Raw genomic sequence first — 22,383 nt, 5'->3', positions numbered from 1 at the left:
ATGTATGTAAATATGACCTCGATCTGGACAGTGTGGCTGACTTCCGTATCGTCAGATGCTTGTCAAATGACTGCTAATGTGTAAAGTGTGTATTGTGTTTCATAACGCTGTAATACTTAACCAATGTATCAAGATGTATCATTTCTATTTCTGATGCATTTAGTTGAATTTTCGAGGAAAAATGCATGAGTGTACAACTGAAATATTTTGACGAAGTTTAAAAACTACAAAGAATCCGACGATACGGAAGTCAGGCTGCATCACTTTAGCATTTTACAGCATCTTAGATCCATAAAATATCAAAAGGAACACATTCGTCATTCTTAGCATGCATTTTTTGGGTTAAAAATAACATTTATTTTTTTGATACGACAAATCGGTATTACGTATGGCGTTGAAATACGAGAAAAGAGACGTGGCGGATTTTTGCTACGACTGCATATAAAAATAAAATCAAATCAATTTAAAACAAATTTTTAGGCAATAACTTGGAAAACAACTGAAATAAATACATAATTTTTCTTCTCGCTGAAAAGTTTAAAAATTATCCAATAACAATTCTATTAATTTTTTTATGTTACCAAAAGAACTCATTAAACATTTATATTTTTACTTTTTAACACAAATACATTCATAATACCAATGAGTCGTTACGACACGTCATCTTGCAATTTTGGCTACGAAAACGCCAACCGTAATAAGGGTGATTATTTTAAATTGCTTCACAATCATCTTTTGTTTACTCGCCTTCACCAATTTTTGCCTTTAAGTAATGTCATCTTAACCAACAACAAAGAAAGTGTCTTGCTTTTTTTCTCTCCCTATGTACGCTTTAGATGTTCTCACTTTTATTGTCTTATTAAGAAGCCCAAAGATTCCGAGCATGTGCCCTTGTCTCACCCTTTGAATTTAAACGTTGGTTTAGTCAGACGAGGAATAATGTTGTTCCCTTACCAGCTTATCGGGTATGTTCTGAGACACACTCCACGCCTCAAGCGTTTTGTCCACCCATTTAAGCTTATTTTTCGAGTATTTTATGGACGGACTAGGATGCACTCTTCTTTTTAAATACCCTAATGAATCTTAGCCTCAAGAAATTTGCAAAACATAGGAGTATATGGGGTTAACCAAATGCTTGAGGCGTGAAGTGTGTCCCAGAATATACCCGTAAATGTTGTGTAATCGCCCTTTTTGTGCAAAACTTCCTTTGTGGTTTTCTTCAGAAAGACTGATTTCCGTATCGTCAGTTGCTTTACAAATTACTGAAAATCTGCGAAGGATTATGTTTCTTAGCACCGTTGTACTTAAAAACTGCGAAGCTACGTGTTTCAAAGTGTCAAAAATACACATTTTTAACGCAGGTAAAAAACAAACAGGTATGAGTGTGCAACTGAAATATTTTGACGAAGTTTAAACAACACAAAGCAATTGACGAACTGAAGTCAGCCAAAGTTTGCTCGGAATAGTAGTAGGTGAGAAGCTACTTTCCTTTTTTGAGAGTTTTCCAATTTTTCGCTCCCCATATAACTGCTATTTGTTTAATTGGAAGTTTGCAATGCCCTGACCCACTTTATCTATGGACTTATGTATTCTCTGCTCGGGATTGCCACAACTGTCGAATTGGTACTGTTAATCTCTCCAGTCTTTGAAGGCTTGGTGGAGATAAAACTGTAACATTGTTCCCATTCTCCAGTTTAGAACGGCTGAAGAATAATAAGACAGCACGTTTTCATAGATTACCACCAGTTCAAGACCGCAAACTATATGTAGATGAGGTGTATACTTGGCTAGTTAGCACCACCTGTCAAGAGCAACACATACCTTACGTTCCACTAGTTTTTTCGTCGCTTATAAAAGTTTGTTTTATTTATTTTTTACAGTGTTTTATTTAACTTGCTTTGGTGTGTGTTTAGTTCAAATCTGGTAACTCATTTTTGACACGGTTGCAGTTGACCAATCGAACTAAAATTTTGCACACTTTTCAGATTTGGATGACAATACATGAATATGAAACCAAAAATAATATGGATCCATTTTTTCCTATAGGCCCCATATAACGGTACCATCCGACTTCTGGTATTTTGAGGATTTTGTCTTCATTTTTAGCCCGAATTTGCTGCAACTGGGCATTTGGAGTTCTCAATAGTCCAGGAACTTCCCCACTAAGAATTGTGGACGTAGGTCAAGGTTTAATATAGCCTCCATATAACGATACCACCCGATTTCAAGTATTATGAGGATTTTATCTTCATTTTTAACCCGAATAGGCTGTAATTTGGCATTTGGGGTTCCCAATGGTACTGAAACTTCTCCACCAAAATTTTTTGACATAGGTCCAGGTTTTGGTAAAGCCCTCATATAGTGGTACCACCCGATTTCAAGTATTTTAAGGATTTTATCTTCATTTTTAGCCAGAATTGGCTGTAACTTCCCCACCAAAAATTATGGACATAAGTCCAGGTTTTGATATAGCCTTTATATAATGGTACTACACGATTTCAGGCATTTTAAAGTTTTTATCTAAATTTTCGCCCTAAATTGACTATAATTTGGTTCTCAGTGGTCACAAAAATTTATTTAATAAAAAGTTAAAAATAAAAAATAATTTTAAAAAATTATGTTTCAGTGTTTTATTTAGAAATGCACTTAAAACTATAAAATAATTTGTTGCTTAGCCTCAATAAATATATTCTTCTCATGATGGAATTTCTCAAATAAAACGCTTGCATTTAAATTATAAATGGTGGCAAAATTAAACGGCAAGCGTTTTATTTGATAGATTCCATCATGAGAAGAATATATTTATTGAGGCTAAGCAACAAATTATTTTATAGTTTTAAGTGCAGTTCTAAATAAAACACTGAAACTTAATTTTTTAAAATTATTTTTTATTTAAAAAATTCAATGCATAGAAAGAAATTATTCCAAAGCAATGTCCGAATGACTGAAGCATATAGTCTAGAAAATGAATGTGCCATATTTATGCGGCTTTTGACCTAGCCATTTCACCATTGACCAGATTTCCAACCTACTTCACGTCCTTAAGAAGAGTCAAACATGTCGAAACCTACAATATTTTTGTTGACTATAAATGTGTTGTAAGTCTGAGCTTGCACTCTATATGCTCGGGTTTGATTCTGAGACCGTTATAAACAAACACACTTTCCAACGGTGGCAAAATATCCCTAAGCGTAATGTAGGCAGACATTTCTAGAGTATTCCAACCAATTATTTTTCTCTAAGTAGCCGACCGGGAAGTATGGACTCCCCCAATAGTGTTACATACATTTGGGATCAGGTCGACGAGACCTACAGGTGGCAAAAATGTCATTCCTATCCAAGCTTATTGTGTAAACTCCATTGCTCCGAGAAGTCTCCCTTCTGGAATGTTTCTGGGCATTTTAAGAGCATTTCCCATATTGAGAACGGAGAACCAACATCATAAAGCCTGAGTGCCAGTAGCGAACATTATACCGCTACAACAGCTGCTTCTTTAGACAAGTTTACTTTACGCTGAAACCTCGGATTTTTGAAAAACAATTCATTCGATAGATATTGTCTTCCTGATTACGGGAATATATATTTTTTGGCCGGTACGTACCCGATTATCCGGTTATTTGATCCGTAAGTTCGACACAAACCCACCGTAGAACTGGTTAGTGTGTACCGATTTACATGATATCTGTATCATATGAAAGCTTATGAAACAGATACATACATCAAAAAACTGTTTTTAAAATAAAAAAAATTGAATCATTAAAAATAACCAAGTTTTTCCTATATTTTAAAGTTTTTCTAGACTGCCGGCCTTAGGCCGGGGCTTAAGATATTCCCTCTGGGGTATGTCCACGTCTTAATACTTTCGCTTTCGAAAAAATCCAAAAAAGTCTAAGAACACTCTTCACTTTTAAGTTGGATTAGGCCGGCCTTTCTACTAATTGACGAATACTTACCCTGCTTCTGTCGTTTCATATCAAGTCCTGTTGACTTTTTATGAGTTTTGACTTAAAACACACGAAATAAGTAGCCTAGATTTCTTTTTGTTTAAAACAACAATAACAAATGTACATATTTATTTAGAATATATCAGATCCAGTCTTTCTGGCACGCAAAAGAGCTTCCTCGGCGTTTAACATTTCATTCTCTGAAGGTTCAACAGGTGATAGATCTTCTTTCAACTTTCCCTCCTTGAAATCATCAATGATTTTTTTCGAATAGACAGCATTGAACAGATCCAGACTGGTGAATTCAGACTGAATGACATCGGGTGCCTTATATGATACATAGGGTCTCAGTTTGCAACCTTCCAAATCGGGTACAATAAGTTCAGGTATTTTTTCAGGAATTTCTACATATTTGCCATTGACATAAACTCCAGTGTCACGAACACCTCGTTTGTGAATTGGAACCGGTGCATCAAGGGGATTTTTACGTTGGGCTTCTTTGACGACTCGTGTTCCTCGTTTGTTGTAAACCAAAAATTTACGGAAATTTCGTTTGCCCTCCAACGGTGATGTTGTGGAAATTGAACGGCGACAACTTATTGTTGTTAACGTATTAAGAATTTGTTTGCAATTTTGCATTTTTATTTAACAATTCTTTAGTTTTTTTGTCTAAATAAATCTAATGTATTAAATAATCTTACTAGTTCAAATGAACTATTCCCACGAGAGAACGATTGGAACTTCGGATACTGAACTATAAAACCCTAACAACAACACCAAGCAAAACAGATGTTTGGGGTTCACACATAGAGATACAATGGCTTGTAAACATTTGCTTGCAAGCTTTTGCTCTGTTCCAGATCCTGCAAGAAGCTACTATTTTTTACCACAAGATTTTTTCATTTATGTTATCGGAAAAATAGCAAAAATTTTTAGATTCTTGCAGTTTTGGAACAGACCATTTTTTGTAAAAAAAACCCTATCCGCAATCCAATTCACATTTAGCTCGGAAGTTTTTTAAAGTCACAAATCTTGCTTGATCAAGAACTGTAACCACAATTTATTCTGTCCCGACAAAGGCTATTTTATGTGTGAATCCCTATACTATTTTTCTTTTCGATTAAGAAGTACTTCCTCCTTCACATGAATGATTTTCCATTTCATACGATATATCATCCAACATCAAAACTAATATTTCATTGATACTTTGGCAACTCTATTGTGAATTCGGTTTTCATAGCACACAGCTTTTGAATATTTCACAGGGGCTCAATGAAGTTTGTTGTCTGTGAATTGTTGGTCATTTTTTGCTTGCGTATATTTTTTTATGAATAAAAATTGAAATTTAACAAAAATACGTAATTTTCATATAATTAACAACCATAATTTGACAAAAAGGTGTCAGCGGCAAAATGACGGAAACCGAAGATGTCAGTGAATTATTGTTTTTCGATACATTTTCTCATGAATCCGATGCGGTGCGTAAAACTTTCGTCATTTTATACAAACAACTATAATGAGCGCTTTCTTTTATCTCTTTCTGAATATAGGATATAAATTTGGATCTGGTGCAATTTCCTAAACCGGTGTTCATAACACAAGTGCGCATCATACCACTGGGTGCCCGTGTTCAAGCCGACTTTCCAGGTGGTGTTCGCTTGGGAGCCACAAATCCCTCAAAATTTGACATTGAATTCTTTGTTAATGATTTGGGTATGCCGGGTGCATCAACATTCGAGAACTTGGGGCAGTTGCAGTACAATCAAAACGATTGTATACACTTGGAATGTACTCAAGAAAAGATACCCACTGATGGTTTGGTTTTGAGAGGCTGGTACAATACCATAACGTTGGCTGTTTATGGTATACTGACAAATTCCTTGACGGAAAATATTGCAAGTCCGCCAGCGGCACCATGCGAGCCAGAGGAAATGGAAGAAATAGCACCCAACCTAAGTGGCGAGGCAAGAAACAGCAGTTTGCAAGATGAAGAAATGAAAGAGGAATGGAAGGAACCATTACCGGGTGAAATACCTGGCAGCGGTGGCCATGGTGGTCATGAGCGCGAAGATATTGATTACGATGGTATGCGAGGTCGGGGTTTGTCTTCAAGTGGTGGTGAACACTATCGAAGAGATTCTGGTGATGAGAGAAATGAGAGGCGCACAAGAAAATCCTCTAGATCATCAGAAAGATCGCCAACATCATCGCGTAATCGTTGTCATTCTGAAAGTAATGATAGAGAATATATACGTTCGCGGGACAGAGAACGCGAAACAAGGGAGCGCGAGAAGAATATGCGTGACTGGTCTCGCAGCCCTGTATATGGTCACAGGTCCCGCAGAAAACGTTCTGAACGTTCCCGTTCTGATATTGAAGAATCACATAAATGGCCTCGTACACCACCTGCTACCATTGTCTCACCTGCTAGGCCTCGTTCTCCAGACTACAGCGATGAAGAGTCTCCGTCCGCCCCACATTATAAAGCCTCCAAGGGACGTAGTTACAATCGCAGATCTTCGGAGTCATTGGAAGCTGTGGCAACGGCTAACGAAAATCCTGAAACCACCATGCCAGAGGAGGAAGAGACACCTGGCACGCCAGTAGAACAATACGAACCCATTTTAAGTGATGATGAAATTTTAGACGATGAACCAGACGACGACTCAAATACCAACGATGAACCTGCTCCAGCTGCTGATGAATTTGAACAGGAAATACAATTGGCGGCAGCCCAGGCAAAACCGGCCATTATTGATTTCAATCCCTACACTCAGCCGGTGCAGAAGTTTAACGAAAGCTTTGTTAAACAATATGACAAGAATGTGGACGTTTTCCAGACATTGCTGAATAAATACGAACAACAAACAAAATGTGAAACCTTGGAAGGCTTTAAGGATGCCAATACCAGTGCTGAAGAAAAGGAAGCTTTTGTCTATTTGTGTGAACAACTGATCAGTGAGCTGTCGTACGTTTCTTCAGACTATAAGAGAAGAGATTACATTTTCAAAGAGCTTATTGGAAAGAAGGATAATTTAAAGCTCATTTACAACATACTAATGGTGGCTTTGGACTTTGAAGCGGCATGTGCCCAACCACAACCTGCCTTTAAGATACGACACATTAAGACTGGCGCCAGATTAATGGAGTTACTAGCTCCATGTGCGCCATTATTTGAATATTTGCTGCACACCGTAAATTATGATCCCTTTAAAGCGATCCTTTTATTGTATCACCAGAATTACATGGCTTTATCTATTAAGCTGCTGCTACTAAAGGCAATTTACGCTCTTTTGGACACCAAACCCGCCTTACAATATTTCCTCTCACCAGCCGTTGATGGTTATCAACTCATTTTGGATTTGCTACATAGCTCCAAGCTAACACGTACCAAATATTTTTTGCAATCCATTATAAAGAAGCTCCACCTAAATGAGGCATTGGCTACAATCAGAGAAACCTGTACCAATCTATTTGTTCTGACCAATTATGAAGCTACCAGCATGGAACCATTTAATATTTTGGAATCAGCTGTACTACAAGTTATCGATGCTTTATATGAAAATTGTCTGTCATATCAACAGCCACGACGATTTTTACCCGTTTCCAAAAAGTTCGATATTTCTGTAGATTCTTCGGCACAAAGAAGTTTTGCCAATTTTCTACGTGCCTATTTCAATCATCACACTTTGGCTGAGTCGCTGCTCTTGCTGTTGAGTAATTGTGATGCCCTGCCATCTTCGTTGGTATTGGCAAGTTTGGATTTGTTGCAAGCTCTTTTGTCTACACACATTGGCATTGACTATTTGGTTGATGATGGTTTTGAGGTGGCTCAAATGTTGGTTGCCATACTGTTGGGAATTGAAGATGTACCCTCACAGGAAATGGAAGATGTTGTCGATCAGGAGGAAGCAGAAAATGAAGGTAAGTTAATGTTATATCTTGTGGAATTTTAATTAAAATTTATTTGATTTTTTAGATACTGAAATGAAACCACTGGATGGTGAAACTAAACCCCCGGAGCAGGAGGATGTGAAAAAATCTCCCTCACAACCAACAGAGCCCAATGCAACTGATGTTACTGCGACTACAACAACTACAGAAATCGCAGATAACAAATCTAGCAATGATCCCGAGGCAATGGAACTTGCTGAAAATGATGATATTCAAGATTTGGCCCAAAAGCATTGCAAACGTTCCTATGAAGATCAATTCATTAAACTAGGTATAGAGTTATCATACAAGGTACAAACTCGTTATCATTTGGATGCCATTGTTTACTACTCAACTGTGGCAGAGCCATATGATGCCAGCAACTTGGCCACGCATTTACATGCTCTATACTCTCAAACCTGTAATGCCGATGGCCGACAATATACCGTGGAAGTTATTGGTCTCAATAATCAGCTACACATTTTCATGGATCTTATCAAACAAGAACAACGTTTACAGGCCCAAAGGCAGCTTTCCAGTCCTGGTGCAAAATACAAAAGTCCTGTATTGAGCTATGCTGTGGATATGGTTGATTGTTGTGTGAGATATTGTGAAAATTTGGATTATTTAATTGAGTTTGGCAAACGTATTCTGGAATTAGCCAAAAATCATGAAACATTTGAGCCATCCGTTTCGGCGGTACTACAAGAATTGTTTGTCTATTTAAAACCCATAGAAGTGGCTAATATCTTCTCCTACGATGACATAACACCATTGGTGGAGGTTATAACCAGATCCATGGAATATGTCACCACATTTCCGGGTGATTTAATAATGGGCTTGAGAATTTTACGTCATTTGGCAATTGGTCCTGTCTCACGGCTATATAAATCTGCCGATACTGAAGAGCTAAAACATCGTTATGTGGCCTTGCAGTTTTATGCCGCCGATGGTATACAAACTTTGTTGCAGATTTTGGAAAAACTCTGTGCCTACTTTGAACAACCTGGCCTGCATACACCATCACTGATGACCATTCAGGGTATACATTGCTGTCAGATAATACTTCCGACATTGCAAATTTTACGAGAAATGCTCTCCTTTGCCATACAATGTCGTGATGCTGAATTTAAAGATTTGACGGCTATTGATCATTTGATGCGTACCTATTATCTGATGCATTATTTCCCCAGCAATAGTCCGGCCGCAGCTGAAGTGGAAAAATCCAAATATGAAATTATACAAACGCTGCTGGCCTACACCCAGCCCAATGAACAGCATGAAGAGCTATTGCATAAATCATTATGGACCCAAATGATCAGAGAGATACTAAAGAATATCGATAGTCCCTCAACGTTTATACCAGGTAAGTGGGTGATAACGAAGAATACTTTTTAGAGAATTGTAGCCGTGATACAAAAGATTGTAAACGGTTCAAAAATGAATTGTGGAGTCGTCTTGGGATTTTTCACTCTAAGAGGCTTGGTTATTATTATTGATTTTCCAACGTTTCAAACTTGATCGGAGGGTAGTCTGCTCGATGTCCTCAACCAGCGTGGAATGATTGAGAGTATCAAAGGAATTTAATAAGTCAAGCGCCATCATCACTGTTCTCTCATACGGCTTGGTCTGGTTGAGTCCTCGACTAATATGTGTGGAGATGACGTGCAGCGCTTTTGTAGTGCCGTGCTGCTTACGGAATCCATGACGATGATGATCGACGTACTACCCTTCTCTTCACCCTGTCACTCCAAACTGTCAATTAAAATAACTTACGCACCCCTTCGGATCAGTCAGCGTAGGTTAAGTTAGGTTTAAGAATGCGCAGACGTGAGCATGTTGATGTGGTACAGTAAAATGAGGATGATAGGGTAGAGATGATGAGATGATGGTGAAGTACAGGTGAGATGAAGATGTAAAGATGAGAAGTTTGATGCGGAGGTATAGATGATATTGTACTGGAAAATTGAAGAAGTTTGATTAGTATTTAATATTCAAGGTCCCTTGCCAAGCCATGATAGATGTTTGGCAAAGTTGAGTAGAACAATGGGATCTATGTTAGACAGGAAGATCAGAGTGTCTATCTCATATCTACCCAGTGTTCGGTATCTGCTTGTTTGCAACAAGGGGCGCCTACAAAGTAGATGTTCAAAAGTCTCTATCTCCTTCGCATCTTCACATAGTCTGCAGTAGTCAATGCCACTGTCATCCCATTTTGAGGTTAGAGATCTCACTCTGCAGTGACCTGTTATAAGTCCCACCGCGATTTTCATTCCAAACTTATCAAGTGAGAGAGGGACGCCTTTCTTCGACGAGAGACCACAGGCCAGATCGCCGTGGATACCCTACATCCAGGTTCCAATAGCCATCTTTGATGTTCCATCAGTCAGCGTAACGTTGCCAGACGTTACTGCGGCCCTATCTTACTTCTTTCTAGGGTTCGAGAGTGAATTAACGGTTGCCCACAATTCACTTATTCCGTTTCCAATGTTGCAACTCTTCAGATGATTTAGCCACTTCTTCCGCTTATGCTCACCGACCAAACTATTATCCTCCAGTGTCAGCTCCTTGACTCTGGGGTCACTGTGGATGGCACGGCGAAGCTCATCACGCTTATTTGCTAATCCCGCCGCCTCTGCTGAGAAGTTTGGTATCAATTCGGGTATACACATAGTGATTGGAGTAACGTATGCAGCTGCTGTTGGGGGATTGCGGGGGAGTCGCGTAATCTTACAACGACGAGGACTGACTGGGAGCTGTGTTCACGCAGCGAGCAACAACATAGTCCCTGTGGTAGTCCGTTCATAGACAAGTCCAGAACTCCCCCCTGAGATGCACCCACTCCCGCAATCTGTTGCATCTCAACGAAGTTTGAGTGTGGTGGATGCCGATGTGACAAACCGAGCACATATATATCGGTCCTGGGCTTTCTTCCGTCCCACCACCCACCAAAAGAATCCGGAGCTAGCATTCCAGGATATGTTGCTCCCAAATTGTGTACACTGAGGTAGCAGTCGCTGGCCGGAATGTTGACGTAATGTGATTCCGTTCGTCGATATCGAAGAACCCGCCCCTGTGATATTGAGGTGTGGCTGTCGTCGGTTTTTATTTTTAATTAGGTTTTTATACTCTTCTGGAACCGGTGTGGCCAGCGCAACATTTGCCATCTCAACATTTAGTCAGCGCAGATCATTTGGGAGAGGTAAAGTTTCTAAACATAAAAATATTTCCTTTCAAAACATTTCACGAATTGAATTTTTAACCAATCACACGGTCTTTTTCTTCCGAAACGTCATCTTGGATTCTGTTAACAAATTTGTTGCCCTTCTACAGGCGTGCTTATCCTTCCTTTTCCTGGCCTAGACACTTTTCATCGTTCTGCCCCTAAGGGAGTTGTACTCTGGCTGTCTAGGTTGATACTCCGTAGAGCGATACTTCCCTGTTTGATTGCGATGGAATTATCGTAGTTTTCATCTCATCATCAGACAGGGTAATGTCTTCCCTGTTGCTTATGGGAGAACTTTCCGAACAATTTCCTATCTGAGTATGGATTGTGTAGCTAGCCAGCAAACCAATCGCACCGACATCGTAACGAAATCGGAACAAAATTCGGACGATACGTCCGATATCTGATCCGAAATCGTAACATATCTTAACGAAAGTTGTATGAAGTGGTTGACATAATTTCGGAACGAAATGTCGGATCGACATCGGATCGATTTCGGTCCTATTTCGTAACGAAATCTGAAGAAAATTCTTGGGAAATTCGAAAGGGAAGTTTCTTTCCGACATTCGTTCCGAAAACGGAACGAAATCGGTACAAAATCTGAACTATTTCCTCTCCGAAAAATCGTTTAGAAATCGGAACCAAATCTGAACGACTTTGCTTCCGAAAATGTTCAGACGTGTCGGACATCAGACTTTTGGTTTGCTGGGTAATCACGCCCAATGTCGGAGAAGAGTTGTTGTACCCGCGCGAAATTGTTTTCCAGGAATAAAAGTTTCCTAGACTGAAAATGTGTTTTTCTTCCTTTATTCTTCAAGCGTTTTTTAAATCATTACTTCTCTTCCAGGTCTTCTTGTATTGGCCGAATTGCTACCACTACCCCTGCCCGTGCCCTTACCCCAAAGCGATGCAACACCCAATGGCGAGAGTCTTAAAACAAAAGCTCAACGATTGCTAACGGAACGTAAACTATGGTCGGCCCATCTACATCCACAAGGATCACAAATTTCACGTCTTATTGAAGCCATGGCCCCCTCATCATTTCCCCAATTAAGTGATCTGTTGACACGTGTATGTTTACAATTGGCCGATTTGGCATCCAATATGACATTGTTGATTTCGAAAACCTTCAGCGATTTGTTATGCCACGAATGGTCAACGGGTGGACAACAACCAACTGCTCAGTTATCACGTTTACTCGCATTCTATGCTCGTCTTAATGTTTATCCCTCGCTAAAGATATCCACCTTGTCGATATTATCGGGAAAACTATGGGATCTTTTACAACAATTGCTGCTGATCAAGAATCCCTCAGAGGTTGGTATAAAATGTCAAATATCTGTACATCGTCTTTTGGAGAGTTTTTTGGATACAGAAATTTCCTTTATTGCCACGAAAAATGTTTTGGCCAACAACAATACAAATCCATTGCTCAATTTGGCTTCAGCTTTACCCAATAAAGAGCTGATACCCAAAATTGCCGATGCCATCTTCACGAATGTAATGCAAGCAGATGTTAAGCAGGGTGAAGTTGCTGCCTTGGGTATACGAAATATGATGATACTCACAGATCATGATATTACCTTCTATCACTTGTCATCGGTGTTGAAACAGAAAAAGTCGGAATTCCAAGAATGGCTGGCAAAACTGTGCGAGAATACGAATGAAAATTCAGCCTTTACGGCGAATGTTGAATCGCTGATATTGTTGTTTCGTGCCCTGACACAAATTGAGGATTTAAATCAACAGTATTCCTATATACCGGCAAGAACTTTGAAACTGTCAGGCCAAGAATTGGCCATGATTATGGGATTCAATAGAGAGGAAGAAAAAACCATTATAGATCGTTTGTCGGCGTTACTGGAACGTGGAGGCGAGGCGGCAGAGGTAAATGTTTCCCTCAAGAGCGATTTACAGCAATTAAAGGAGTTGTTAACCTCAAGTGATGTGATTTTAACCTCCGGCAATGATGAAGAATCTGTGGCCTCTGGCATGGAGTTGAATAATGAACCCACTCTACCACAAACTGAGAGTATTGTTAGCCAATATGATGCCAGACCAGTTTTTACCATTTATGATCCCCTTAACGGTGATGACTATCAAATGACCAGCGATTATTGGTTGCAGGCCCTAAACATAGACGATTTGACAACCCAGGACTTTGAAACGCAGTTTGAACGTGTAACATGTGACCTAACCGAATTGGCACAAACGTGTTTAACACCCGAATGTAATCTCTCCTCAGATTGTAAGCGAGTATTACATCTGTCTGCCTCACCACAATCGAATCGTGAACGTACACCCACTGCTCCCTGCTTCCGTACAAGACGTGTTGAGGTGGAACCCAGTACCGGTAGACCTGAAAAGAAAATCTTTATAACATCAATGCGTGGTCGTGGCTACTCCCGACCACCACCATCTCGAGGAGATTTGTTCCGTTCTCGCCCACCCAATACCTCAAGACCACCATCATTACATGTTGATGACTTTTTGGCTTTGGAAACATGTGGGGCGCAACCAACAGGTCCAACCGGTTATAATAAAATACCACCCTTAATGCGTGGCTCCAGGGTGGGACGTAATCGTGGTTCACGCATTTCGGCTGCAGTCGCCTATCGTAAAACAAAACTCATTCGCACCAATTCACCACTGACATGGAGTGAAAGTGGACCCCCCTCGCATTATCGTTCTAGTGATTCTCATTTTGGTGGAGGTTCTTCGGGTGAACCCCATTACGTCACTTCACACTTTACCGGGCGTATAAGAGGTCGTGGCCTAAGGTCAAGGCCCTACATGCGTTAAGGAGGAGCTAGATTCCGCAAGTTTATTTATTATTTTACGTATTTTTTATTTTTTTTTGCAGCTTGCTGAACAAAAAGTTTTCCATTTTCTTTACTTTATTGACTAACTTATAGTGTGTAAGCAACAAATCTTTAATAAACAAAGACAAAATAAAATTAAAGTAAAAAAAAAAAAATCTAAACAAAGTTATTTCTAAGGTCATGTTAATACACATTTTTTACATTGTGCATTTTGCTGCAGTTTTGTCGTGATTATTGCTACATTGTTTTGGGTTCCTTATCAAACTACTATTGATATTGTTTTACAATTTATTTTGCTGTGCGCTTTCTATGACCAGTCGTCATAAATCTTTTCCATTGTCTACCTCCCTCCTGCCTCTATTCAGTGATAATGGTATGCATTTTAACATCATGATCGTCCAAGGGTAGTTCACTATCATCAACAATTTGTTCCCGAAATGCCAGAGCCATTAGTGTGGTTTTCTTATTCGGAAATGTGTTATAGTGCCGCCTCAGATAGGCATCATAATAGCCCATACCATGTCCCATACGCCCTCCATTTAGTGTAAAAGTCACACCTGGTATTAGGAATAAGTCGATGCCTTGACCTGTAAGAGAATCAGAAATTTTAGAATAAGGTTGCCACTGGGGATGTGATGCGCCATTTCCAAAAACATCGAGGGTTTATTCTGGACGAAAATTGCTCGTGAGTTTTCTTTCCGCCGTTTCAACTTAAGGTAGAAAATGAAAAACTCACGGGAAATTTTTATTCAGAATAGCCCCAATCATCAGACCACTCTGGGAAATTGTGATTATGTTTTAAATATTTGAGTTAGGTAAACGTATCTACTAGTGCTGTCGTACTGTGTTCGATGCACAATGGTCGCATTAGTGATCTAGTGGCTCTAAATTAATAACTTCCAAACTGTATAAAAAATTCGACATCAGTTCCTGAGGTATTTTTTTTTTCTAAAGAAAAAAATTATTAAAATTAGAAAAAAATTATTAAATATTTTTTTTTTTATAGAAAAAAATTCGACCTCAGTTCCCGAGGTATTTTTTTCTATAGAAAAAATTCAACCTCAGTTCCTGAGGTATTTTTTTCTATAGAAAAAAATTCAACCTCAGTTCCTGAGGTATTTTTTTTCTATAGAAAAAAATTCGACCTCAGTTCCTGATGTATTTTTTTTTCTATAGAAAAAAAATCGACCTCAGTTCCCGAGGAATTTTTTTTCTTAAGAAAAAAATCGACCTCAGTTCCTGAGGAATTTTTTTTCTTAAGAAAAAAATTCGACCTCAGTTCCTGAGGTATTTTTTTTCTTTTTTTCGATTGCTAGAGTGGAGTATTCCCCCATTGGCTCAACTTCATTTATTACCCTCTATTACAGAGAGTAATGTTTTTCAAAACGAACTGACAGTGTTGCAAAATTTTACTGATCGCTACCAATATCATGATTTCATCCCGGCGAAGGGAATTATCAATTGGCTTCTCAGTTTTTGAAATGATGCCTTTTTAGCGAAAAACCGAACTCTTTAAGTGTCTAGTATTCTCATATGAATGAGAATCACACTCACTTTTCGGCTTTTTTTTCTATAGAAAAAAATTCGACCTCTGTTCCTGAGGTATTTTTTTCTATAGAAAAAGATTCAACCTCAGTTCATCTGAGGTATTTTTTTCTAAAGAAAAAAATTCGACCTCTGTTCATCTGAGGTATTTTTTTCTATAGAAAAAAATTCGACCTCATTTCCTGAGGTATTTTTTCGATAGAAAAAAATTTGACTTCAGTTCCTGAGGTATTTTTTTCTTTAGAGAAAATTCGACCTCAGTTCCTGATGTATTTTTTTTCTTTAGAAAAAATTCGACCTCAGTTCCTGAGGTATTTTTTTTCTTTAGAAAAAAATTCGACCTCAGTTCCTGAGGTATTTTTATTTCTATAGAAAAAAACTTCGACCTCAGTTCCTAAGGTATTTTTTTCTATAGAAAAAAATTCGACGTCAATTCCTGAGGTATTTTTTCTCAGTAGAAAAAATGCGAATGGCATCACGAAATGGAATCTACATGGAAATGATAAAGCACTTGGATGTGCCCTGGAGTCGATTATCTTACTAAAGATCTCAACTTGTCGCTAGCCACCTGCATCCTTCCCGGAAGTCTGGAAAATGGGATGGGTGGTCCCGCTACTAAAGCCAGGCAAAGACGACAGCAAAGGTGAATCATACAGACCGATTTCGATTTGTCGCCCGTAGCAAAGACCCTTGAGGCTTAGACCTCCCCAGCTTCAGAAATAGCTATTTCGTAACACGATAAAAGAGGGCGAATTTTTTTCTATAGAAAAAAATACCTCAGGAAATGAGGTCGAATTTTTTTCTATAGAAAAAAATACCTCAGGAAATGAGGTCGAATTTTTTTCTATAGAAAAAAATACCTCAGATGAACTGAGGTCGAATTTTTTTCTATAGAAAAAAATACCTCAGATGAACTGAGGTCGAATTTTTTTTCTATAGCAAAAAATACGTCAGATGAACTGAGGTCGAATTTTTTTCTATAGAAAAAAATACCTCAGGTGAACAGAGGTCGAATTTTTTTCTTTAGAAAAAAATACCTCAGATGAACTGAGGTCGAATTTTTTTCTATAGAAAAAAATACCTCAGGAACTGAGGTCGAATTTTTTCTAAAGAAAAAAAATACATCAGGAACTGAGGTCGAATTTTCTCTAAAGAAAAAAATACCTCAGGAACTGAGGTCGAATTTTTTCTATAGAAAAAATACCTCAGGAACTGAGGTCGAATTTTTTGAGGTTGAATTTTTTTCTATAGAAAAAAATACCTCAGGAACTGAGGTTGAATTTTTTTCTATAGAAAAAATATCTCAGGAGCACAGGTTGAATTTTTTCTATAGAAAAAAAAATACCTGATGAGCTGAGGTTGAATTTTTTTCTATAGAAAAAAATACCTCAGTAACTGAGGTCGAATTTTTTTCTATAGAAATAAAAATACCTCAGGAACTGAGGTCGAATTTTTTTTCTAAAGAAAAAAAAATACCTCAGGAACTGAGGTCGAAATTTTTCTAAAGAAAAAAAATACATCAGGAACTGAGGTCGAATTTTCTCTAAAGAAAAAAATACCTCAGGAACTGAGGTCGAATTTTTTCTATAGAAAAAATACCTCAGGAACTGAGGTCGAATTTTTTGAGGTTGAATTTTTTTCTATAGAAAAAAATACCTCAGGAACTGAGGTTGAATTTTTTTCTATAGAAAAAATATCTCAGGAGCACAGGTTGAATTTTTTCTATAGAAAAAAATACCTGTTGAGCTGAGGTTGAATTTTTTTCTATAGAAAAAAATACCTCAGTAACTGAGGTCGAATTTTTTTCTATAGAAAAAAAAAATACCTCAGGAGCTGAGGTCGTATTTTTTTCCATAAAAAAATACCTGAGGAGCTGAGGTCGTATTTTTTTCTATAGAAAAAAATTCGGCCTCAGTTACTGAGGTATTCTTTCCTATAGAAAAAATTTGACCTCATTTCCAGAGGTATTTGACCTCAGTAGAAAAAATGCGAATAGCATCACGAACGCTAAATCATCCAAAGCGTTGGACCCTGATGGAATCTGCATGGTATGATGAAGCAGTTGGATATGCCGGGAGTCGAGTATCTTATTAAAGTTCTCAACCTGTCGCTTGCCACCTGCATCCTTCAGTGGTCCCTCTACGGAAGCCCGGCAAAGACGCCAGCAAAGGTGAATCATACAGACCGATTTCGCTTTGTCGCCCGTAGCAAAGACCCTTGGGGCATTAGTCCTCCCCAGCGTCAGAAATAGCTATTAAGTTACCGATCATCAACAAAGGAGTCGTAAGCACGATAATAGCGCTGTACGCAGTCTCCACATATATTAGTCGAGGAATCGACCAGAACAAAGTGTGCATTAGGACAATACTGTTTGCGTTCGACTTATCAAAAGCCTTTGATACTGTCAGGGACTCCATTCTATGTATTTGAAGACATTGCATAAACTACGTCCCGTCGAGTTTGAAACGTTGTATAATCAATTATATGTGTGGACGCCAGTCGTACGTAGAATTAAGGAACAAGAAGTGCAAGCCCTGTTGAGTGAAACAGGGAATTCTCCAAGGTGGGATGAGATCTTCGGAGCTGTTTAATCTCTAGCCATGGTACAATAATCTACATTGTACCATGCCTCTACTTATCCTGTGCCTTTCCTGATGTCATTTGTGAAATGCTGAACTCCTATTTGATTGATCTTACCACATTTTTCTACGCGAGGAATATGCAAATATCCGCCACTTAAGCTACGGTCACTCTGTTCACCACATGGCCTGCTGGACTGCGGTGGTGAGCACAGAGTTGATTTTCATAGTCGATGGTACGAGAACTCCGACCATCAACTTCCCCAATATTCTAGGGGTCACATCCCACAGCATGTTCACGTCGCCACAGCTATCTGCGACATGGTGGATAGTACTGGGATGCATATAAAGAAACCTTGTTGGTCGATCTGGGTTAAGCTATGCGGCGCTAGTGTCATTGCAAAAAGAGTTTTTCTCATGTCATCAGAGGAAAATCCGCTTGAGGAGACGAAGTATCGTCCAGCACTGCAATAAAAAGTTATACTCTCTTTGCAGTACTTGCTCGGGTGTTATCGTGAAAGCCATCACAATGACCATTAGGAAGGATCTTCATGATCTAGGGAGAGTTACAAGAGAGAATCCCTAGATCAGCAAGCCTATCAGGCAGGTTGAACAGCCTTCATACAGATTTAGTCGCAGATGCCATAATAAACTATCGTCAGAATGCGGTCTTCACATCTAAAGGACGTCAGTTGCCACGACAAACCAGTGCAGTTTTGGCCAAACTACGTTGGGGATGGTGCGGTCGCTCAATTCTTTGGGGTAAGTAGTTATAACTCCGTGCAAAACATCAGTCCAACAATGTTTGGAGTTTGTAACGTTAATGTTTTTCGAATTTATATTTTCCTGTATATTTTTATATTTTGTGTAAATCTAATGTAAACCTTTTTGTTTACTTACCATTAGTTAAAGCATTTTCTCTACCCTCCTTGGCACTGGGTTGTTTGATATTCCATTTGGTTAGTGGCAACGAATTATAATCCTCCAAATTCTTAAGACGTACCATTTCCATATTGCTACCCTCATAGGTGGGTACAAAAACATGTTTTTCCAAACGAAAACATTCATTCAACAAATCACCCGTGTCCACCTCAGAAGCTGTACTCAAGTATATGCTAATACGTTGAGAATTGCGAAATGCTTCCGTTTTTAAGACCTAAACAAAAATTAATAGAAAATAAACAAATTCCAACTATAACTGATAATGCAAAGATTCTTATCTGACATACCTTTTCGGTAATGGCCTTTGATTGTCTTGCACGCGATTCGGGTGTTATATTTTTCAATACTTCTCCTTTCATGCGACTTCTTAGGGCCACCTTAAGGGGATTTGATAGATTTTTGGCCATAATTTGTACTATTGATGTCTTTAATAAGATGTTTTGATTATCTTCAAGACTTGCGCGTCCTATGTGTTTTCTCTGTGACAATCAATTGTATACTGCTGGGCCGCAATAACAATTCTGTTTTTGTTTTCTCAATCAATTCCATTTCAAGTTGAGACCGGTTTATGGCTGTTCTCGGGAAAATTTTTTCTCAGCTGAGTGTGTGTGCCTGAGTGCTCTTTACATTCTTGCAGTGTAAATGTTGTTGGTTTATTTTTTTTTTTAAATGAGATTATGTTGTTATTTGTTATCAAGTGGATGTTTGTTTTACAACAAAACAATATGTTGACCATATGTGTGTATGATCGAAATCTTGAGCCAGGGATCATGATTGCTTACATTAAATGTAACATATCGCTACAAATTTGGGAAAAAGTCCAGTTTTAGGGGCTCGTAAATAGTCTTGGGAAATTTTTGTCATTGCTTTGCAGAGATTGATAACACTTCTGTCCAGCATACGGCACAGGCAAGCACGACACACTGCACCTACTCAACTAATTACAATAGCTTTGCGGTTACAACCCAACGAAGCTACCACATTCATAGACCCAGATTGAACAGGTAAACAGGCATACAAACATATCATATGCAGTTACAACAACAACCAGCTTGATGTATTTGTCGAAGGCAGGCGTATCCCCACTGTTCATAGTCCAAAGATCCTTGGGGTAGTTTTCGACAATCTTCTCCACTTCTCTTCGCACGCCACCTACATCAACCAGAAAGTGAAATCCAGGAACAAAGTCCTTAAAGCTTTAGCTGGCACCTCCTGGGGCAGAGATAAGGAGACATTGATAACGACCTATAAGGCCATCGGTCGGTCTGTCTTCAATTATGCTGCCCCGGTTTGGACTTCCTTCCTGAGTGACACCCAATGGAGAATCCTGCAGACGACGCAAAATAATGCTCTCCGAATTGCTACGGGTTGCGTCCAGATGTCACAGGTGGATCATCTTCATGAGGAGACCAGGATGCTGTCAGTCAGGCAACATAATGTGTTGCTGACTAGACAGTTCCTGCTGGCTAGCCATCAGCCGAGTCACCCCAACCATCACGTAGTGATGGAAGATCCACCACCTAGACGCATCCGTAAGGACTTCAGGTGTTACCGTGATGACATCCAAGACGTCATTCCATCGGACGTCAACCGATTGTCTTACACGGACTCCCTGAGCATTGTGCACCAACGGGCGGTCTCCGAAGCCATAAGTGTGTACAAAAACAATAAAGTCCTAAATCAACATCCTCCAGCAATTTCGGATAGTGAGAGGCTTCTTCCAAGGCAAACTCGTTCCATACTGGCACAACTTAGGTCTGGTTACAGTAGCATTCTCAATTCCTACAGAGAACGCATTGTTCCCGGTACCATAAACAGGTGCCCCTCCTGCCATCAGAGCCCTCACGATACTTCAAATCTATTCAACTGTCCGTCCGCCCCCACAAATCTAACACCTGTTGATTTGTGGTCACATCCAATTGAAGTAGCACAATTCCTTCAATTGCCAACATCAAATCCTATTCACACAACTGATTAATAATATATTCCATTTCCTTTTCTCGTTCCATTCTTCCTTTATAATTTTCAGGAAAGAGCTTCCGAATACAACCGAACTGTTACAACAACAACAACGGAATTCATCATAACCTTTGTGAAATTTTTGATGGATGTCAAGTTCCATCTGTAGAGAATACGAGGAATATTTCTACACTGATATTAAAGGATCGCGATGAATTTTTTTCGAAGGTAGGTTTCTTCTCTCTTATCTGCATTTCTGGAAATTTTGTGCACAGGATAACTCTTGAAGGGAGTAACCGATTTGGTCAATACTTTGCAAATCGTGAAATGTCTACCAGACTTAGACGAGGTTCCAATAGGGACTCAATCGGTCCACTCCTTCCGGTACCTCCCACACAAAATTTAGGATAAGTTCAGTTTAGGACCTGCTCGCGAATCGCTTTGATTTTTGTTTTAGCAACTTGTATTCACTGCTCCCCATTCGGCGGTACAAGTTTCATCAGGGGCAAAACCATACTTCCTGAGAAAATAGCCTGAAAGTTGAAAAAACCCTATGACACCGTGTGCGGTGGTTGGAGCGCAAGATAACTCTCGAACTTATCTGCCGATTCGGTCCAAAATTTGGCCTTAGTAATATTTTGTCCAAACATAGTTTAAGTTCGAAGATAAGCCATATCGGTCTACTCCTTCCGGTACCTCCCACACAAAAGTTCGAAAATGTTCGGAAAATTTGTGCGCACGATAACTCTTGAAGAGAGTAAACGATTTGGTTCATACTTTGAACATTGTGAAATTTCTACCAGACAAAGATGAGACTCCAATATGGACTCAACCGGTCCACTCCTTCAGGTACCTCCAACAAAAATTTGGGAAAAGTTCAGTTTAGGAGCTGCTCTCGTATTGCTTTGAATTTTGTTGTAACAACTTTTACTCACTGTCCCCTATACGACGGTAAAAGTTTCACCAGGGAAAGTCCATACTTCCAGAGAAAATAGCTTGAAAGGTGCTATGATATCGTGTGTAGTGACTGGAGCGCAAGATGTCTCTCGAACGGATCTGCCGATTCGATCCAAAATTTGGCCTTCGTAAGGTTCCAATAGGGACTCAATCGGTCCACTCCTTCGGGTACCTCCAACAAAAATTTGGGAAAAGTTCAGTTCAGGACCTACCCTCGAATCGCTTTGATTTTTTTTGTAGGAACTTGTGCTCACTGTCCCATATACAACGGTACAAGTTTCACCAGGGCAAGTCCACACTTTCACAGAAAATAGCCTGAAAGGTGCTATTATATCGTATGTAGTGATTGGAGCGCAAGATAACGCTCGAACGGATCTGCCGATTCGGTCCAAAATGTGACCTTCGTAATATATTGTCCAAACTAAGTTTAAGTTCGAAGATAAGCCATATCGGCCCACTCCTTCAGGTATCTGACC

The 22,383-nt window shown here is 39.2% G+C and overlaps 3 protein-coding genes across 3 annotated transcripts; 1 reads left to right on the top strand and 2 right to left on the bottom strand.

Moving 5' to 3' along the window:
- Positions 1 to 4,033: 4,033 nt before the first annotated feature.
- On the bottom strand, positions 4,034 to 5,188 carry mRpL41 (mitochondrial ribosomal protein L41). The gene has a single exon (XM_073992773.1). It carries the CDS (start codon positions 4,581 to 4,583, stop codon positions 4,077 to 4,079), a length of 507 nt encoding a protein of 168 aa, XP_073848874.1. The 5' UTR covers positions 4,584 to 5,188; the 3' UTR covers positions 4,034 to 4,076.
- On the top strand, positions 5,181 to 14,080 carry vir (VIR_N domain-containing protein). The gene is made up of 4 exons (XM_073992769.1): positions 5,181 to 5,422; positions 5,495 to 7,868; positions 7,924 to 9,243; positions 11,951 to 14,080. The coding sequence occupies exons 1-4, from the start codon at positions 5,357 to 5,359 to the stop codon at positions 13,903 to 13,905; spliced, it is 5,715 nt and encodes a 1,904-aa protein (XP_073848870.1). The 5' UTR covers positions 5,181 to 5,356; the 3' UTR covers positions 13,906 to 14,080.
- On the bottom strand, positions 13,927 to 21,885 carry Mthfs (methenyltetrahydrofolate synthetase). The gene is made up of 3 exons (XM_073992772.1): positions 19,279 to 21,885; positions 18,950 to 19,205; positions 13,927 to 14,512 (listed from the first exon to the last, which is right to left on the bottom strand). The coding sequence occupies exons 1-3, from the start codon at positions 19,396 to 19,398 to the stop codon at positions 14,283 to 14,285; spliced, it is 606 nt and encodes a 201-aa protein (XP_073848873.1). The 5' UTR covers positions 19,399 to 21,885; the 3' UTR covers positions 13,927 to 14,282.
- Positions 21,886 to 22,383: the final 498 nt, after the last annotated feature.

Source organism: Musca autumnalis, unplaced genomic scaffold (genome assembly GCF_047663935.1).
Source record: "Musca autumnalis isolate F117 unplaced genomic scaffold, ASM4766393v1 scaffold_5, whole genome shotgun sequence".
Lineage (NCBI taxonomy): Eukaryota > Metazoa > Arthropoda > Insecta > Diptera > Muscidae > Musca > Musca autumnalis.
This window is presented reverse-complemented; position numbering and strand designations above follow the sequence as displayed.

Bases quoted from the DNA above. Each gene is read 5' to 3' on its own strand.
- vir (XM_073992769.1), top strand. From the start codon at position 5,357: ATGACGGAAACCGAAGATGTCAGTGAATTATTGTTTTTCGATACATTT. The intron at 5,423-5,494 runs GTGCGTAAAACT...TTCTGAATATAG, and splicing joins TTTCTCATGAATCCGATGCG to GATATAAATTTGGATCTGGT. The intron at 7,869-7,923 runs GTAAGTTAATGT...TTGATTTTTTAG, and splicing joins GGAGGAAGCAGAAAATGAAG to ATACTGAAATGAAACCACTG.
- mRpL41 (XM_073992773.1), bottom strand. From the start codon at position 4,583: ATGCAAAATTGCAAACAAATTCTTAATACGTTAACAACAATAAGTTGT.
- Mthfs (XM_073992772.1), bottom strand. From the start codon at position 19,398: ATGGCCAAAAATCTATCAAATCCCCTTAAGGTGGCCCTAAGAAGTCGC. The intron at 19,206-19,278 runs GTATGTCAGATA...ATTTTTGTTTAG, and splicing joins CAAAGGCCATTACCGAAAAG to GTCTTAAAAACGGAAGCATT. The intron at 14,513-18,949 runs GTAAGTAAACAA...ATTCTCTTACAG, and splicing joins AGAAAATGCTTTAACTAATG to GTCAAGGCATCGACTTATTC.